At 55.2% G+C, this 3,534-nt stretch overlaps 1 protein-coding gene across 1 annotated transcript in view; it reads right to left on the reverse strand.

Moving 5' to 3' along the window:
* The window catches only part of NOL12 (nucleolar protein 12), a 6,148-nt gene extending 2,646 nt beyond the window's left edge, over window positions 1-3,502 (reverse strand). Inside the window, exons 1-4 of the mRNA XM_011964269.1 lie at window positions 3,356-3,502; window positions 1,883-1,988; window positions 1,539-1,587; window positions 920-1,062 (exon numbers count right to left, since the gene is read on the reverse strand). Coding sequence (XP_011819659.1) covers window positions 920-1,062; window positions 1,539-1,587; window positions 1,883-1,988; window positions 3,356-3,435 — 378 coding nt within the window. The 5' untranslated portion in view covers window positions 3,436-3,502. The remainder of the gene's footprint in view (window positions 1-919; window positions 1,063-1,538; window positions 1,588-1,882; window positions 1,989-3,355) is intronic.
* Window positions 3,503-3,534: the final 32 nt, after the last annotated feature.

The following is a 3,534-nucleotide window of genomic DNA, read 5'->3' on the forward strand; positions in this document are numbered from 1 at the left end:
CTCCATGTTGATCAGGCTGCTCTTGAACTCCTGACCTCAGGTGATCCGCCCGCATTGGCCTCTCAAAGTGCTGAGATTACAGGCATGAGCCACTGCACCTGGCCCCATGGTTAATTTTTATACTTTTAGTAGAGACGGGGTTTCACCATGTTGGCCAGGCTGGTCTCAAACTCCTGACCTCAGGTGATCCACCTGCCTTGGCCTCTCAAAATGCTGGGATTACAGGCGTGAGCCACCGCGCCCGGCCCCGAGATTAGTATGGATGTGATAGGGGGGTGGCTCCAGGACTTAAGGACACAATAACCCATGCAGGGAAATACGTTTTATATCACAACTGTGTGTATATATGCCCATAAATTCTTAGGCAAACCCAGATACAACTCCAATGGAAATAGCTGTCTCATGAAACAATATTTAACATGATACTTTCAGATATTTTCAATTACATTATTATTTTTTTTATGCTGGTTGCAACCTACTCATGATTCACCACCCACAGGTTGAAAACCCACTTAGTGCACAGACGCGCCAGGGCTGCAAATCGCACAAAGGGAACGATCACAACAAACAGCTACCTTTTGTGAAGCACTCACAACAGGGCTGGGCGCTGTGCCAAGTGACTCACACGGATTAACAACTTTTATCCTCACACCAATCCCACAAGGCAGGTGCCACCATCAGCAACCCCCAGTTCACTGATGGAGAAAGGGAAGCAGGCAAGGTGAAGGAGCCTGCCGAAGTTCCTGAGCTGCTCAGCAGTGGGGCTGGCCTCTGTGGCGCCCCGGAAGCAGGGTATGAAGGGTCCAAAGGGAAGGAGCCCCTGCAGTGGGGTACCCACAATATGGGCCAGCACTGAGCAACCCTGAGAAGCCAGTCTGCCCCCACACCGCTTCTTCCCAGGGCTGAGACTGGGACCTACCTCAGGTGGGGTCAGCCCGAGCAGCCGGGCCCCTGAGAGGTCCAGGTCACTGATGGTGGTCACGGTGACTGTGTGGTTGGGGTGGTCATACTGCACTGACTCTGTCTTTGCTGTCACCAACCGGTCCAGCTCATCTGCCTCCTCTGTGGGGGTGGACACAGACCTGGGGTCAGCCAGGGGAACGAGAGACCAGGCTCCAGCCTCCCTCCCTCCTGGGAGCGCAATGCCCCCTCTACTCTGTGGATGTGGAGCGCATCCACGAGGTCACTGGCTGTAGAGCCTGGTCTGCGGACGCATGTTGTGAATGATCCTGTTTCCTTCATGCTCTAGCTGGTTCCCATGTCAGACAACCCTTCTATGACAGCTACAGCTGTCCCTCCCCTCCGCCCCTAGTCCTTTCCATCCTCAAAAACTGGGTTCTCTGCTCAGGCTTGGTTAACCGTGGGGTTTGGGCCTCCTTCTCCTGGTCTCTGTTCCATTTGCACTTAGAGGTGCTTAGAACAACCCCTGGCCCCAGGGTACACCCCGAGATCCCTAGGGCCAAGGAGGTCAGCTTCTATCCCTTCCACCCACCAGGCCCGTCAGCTGTTCTCCAGGTCAGGCCAAGCATGCCACTTACCCAGCGCCTCTTCTCTCTCTGCCAGCATCTTCAAGTATTCCTGGTGGCGCTGAAACCACATGGGCAGGGAACACAATGAGTATGGCCTCTTAGTCCAACCTCAGGCCAGGGTATTAATCACCCCCAAGGTGAGAGAGATCATGATCCATACTGCAAGATCAGGAGGAGACTCCATCTTCCATCACTCCCAGACTCAGGCCCACAGAGTCTCCACCTGTATAAGCTGTTCCCCAGTCCTGCCCACACACACGCCGCCCCATGCCTGCAGATGCCTCTATTAGGGAAATCCAAGGCTACAAGTACCCTAAGGATCAAAGACCCCCTCCCACCTTCCCCCTGCACACCTCCTCCCGAAGCTTCCTCTGCTCCTCTTTCAGCCGCTGCTTAATCTCCTCAATGGCTGCCTTCTTCCGCTCCACCTTCCGCTTGTGGAAGCCTGTCAGGTACTCCCTACAGGAAGAAAGCCGGCAGAGACAAGGAGAGAAGGGCTCACTCTAGGAGAAAAACGGCTAATGCCGTGCTCGCTACGTGCTAGGCACCATTCCAAAAATGTACAAGTATTAGTTCATTTAACCTTCACAACAATGGCCAGGCATGGTGGCTCACGCCTGTAATCCCAGCACTTTGGAAGGTCGAGATGGGCGGATCACTTGAGGCCAGGAGTTCAAGACCATCCTGGCAAACATGGTGAAACCCTATGTCTACTAAAAACACAAAAATTAGCTGGGTGTGGTGGCACATGCCTGTAGTCCCAGCTACTCGGGAGGCTGTGGGGAGAATTGCTTGAACTTGGGAGGCAGAGGTTGCAGTGAGTCGAGATCGCGCCACTACACTCCAGCCTAGATGACACAGCTAGACTTCGTCTCAAAAACAAACAAACAAAAAACCCTCACAACAACCTGTGCAGTGGGTAGCAATCTCCATTTTACAGATGGGCATGCTGAGACACAGAGTCTAGGTTACTTGCCCAAGTTTAGAGAAAGGACACATTTAGGAAAATAAGGGAGATACTGCCTCTTTCCACTTAATACTCTCCAGGGATCTCAGGTTCAGGAAACAGGGCCAGGTGCGGGGGCACACACAGTACATGGGGTAACCCCTTCCACACCGGCAAACCTCATTACTCTCTCAACAGGGCTTTCAGGCTACGAAACCCTGCACTGGACCAACACCCATGTCTCCAAGACACCTGACCCTGAACTCGCCTGTAAGGCCTGTTGATGCACGCTAGGAGTTTCCTGACGATGCCCAGCATTTCCCACCCCCTCTCCCTCGGTCTGATCTCAGCCCCTTCTCATCTCCGCAGTGCCAGCTGCTCTCTTCCCATTTTGTCCCACAGTCCAGCACTGGGCTTTTCGCTGACCCGCTACCATGTGCCATTTATTTGTCTGGCCGGACGCTGAGGCTCAAGGGTTCACCTTCCTGATACGGGACCTGGCACACCAAAGGAGCCCAGTAAATGTCTGAAGAGCGAATGAATGAACTTAGGCCACTCTCATTTCATTGACTCATCATTCATCCGCCACGGCTGGGAGCCTACTGTGTGCCGGGCCGATGGACTGGGCTGGGCTAGGGTGGTCGAAGCCACTCCTCTGAGACCCGAGCTTCCTGCTGTCTGGCGGCGCAGAGACACTAGGCGAGGTGGGGAGGCCGAGAAGGGAGAAGCGGGAACGGGAGCTGGGAGGCCGAGAGGGGTTCTCTAGCCACGCCAGGGGGCGGGGCCGGAAGAGCCCTCCGCGGGAGCGTGCTCGGCCCCAGACCTGGCCTTGGCCGTGAAAAACAGCTCGAGGGGAGTCCGGTCCGGCTTTGCCACTCACCGCCTCTTCTCCTCGTCGAAGCTGAGAATGAGCCTGGGCCGCCGGTCGTCACCATCTCTCTTCTTCTTGTTGCGGCCCATAGCGGTGAGGCTGCCGACTTCCTCCCCCTGGAGACACTTCCGGGTGTAGCGTACTCATCCTCTCGGGTGTAGCGTACTCTTCCTCCCGGGCGCACACAT

Source organism: Colobus angolensis, unplaced genomic scaffold, assembly GCF_000951035.1.
Source record: "Colobus angolensis palliatus isolate OR3802 unplaced genomic scaffold, Cang.pa_1.0 Scaffold65, whole genome shotgun sequence".
Classification (NCBI taxonomy): Eukaryota; Metazoa; Chordata; class Mammalia; order Primates; family Cercopithecidae; genus Colobus; species Colobus angolensis.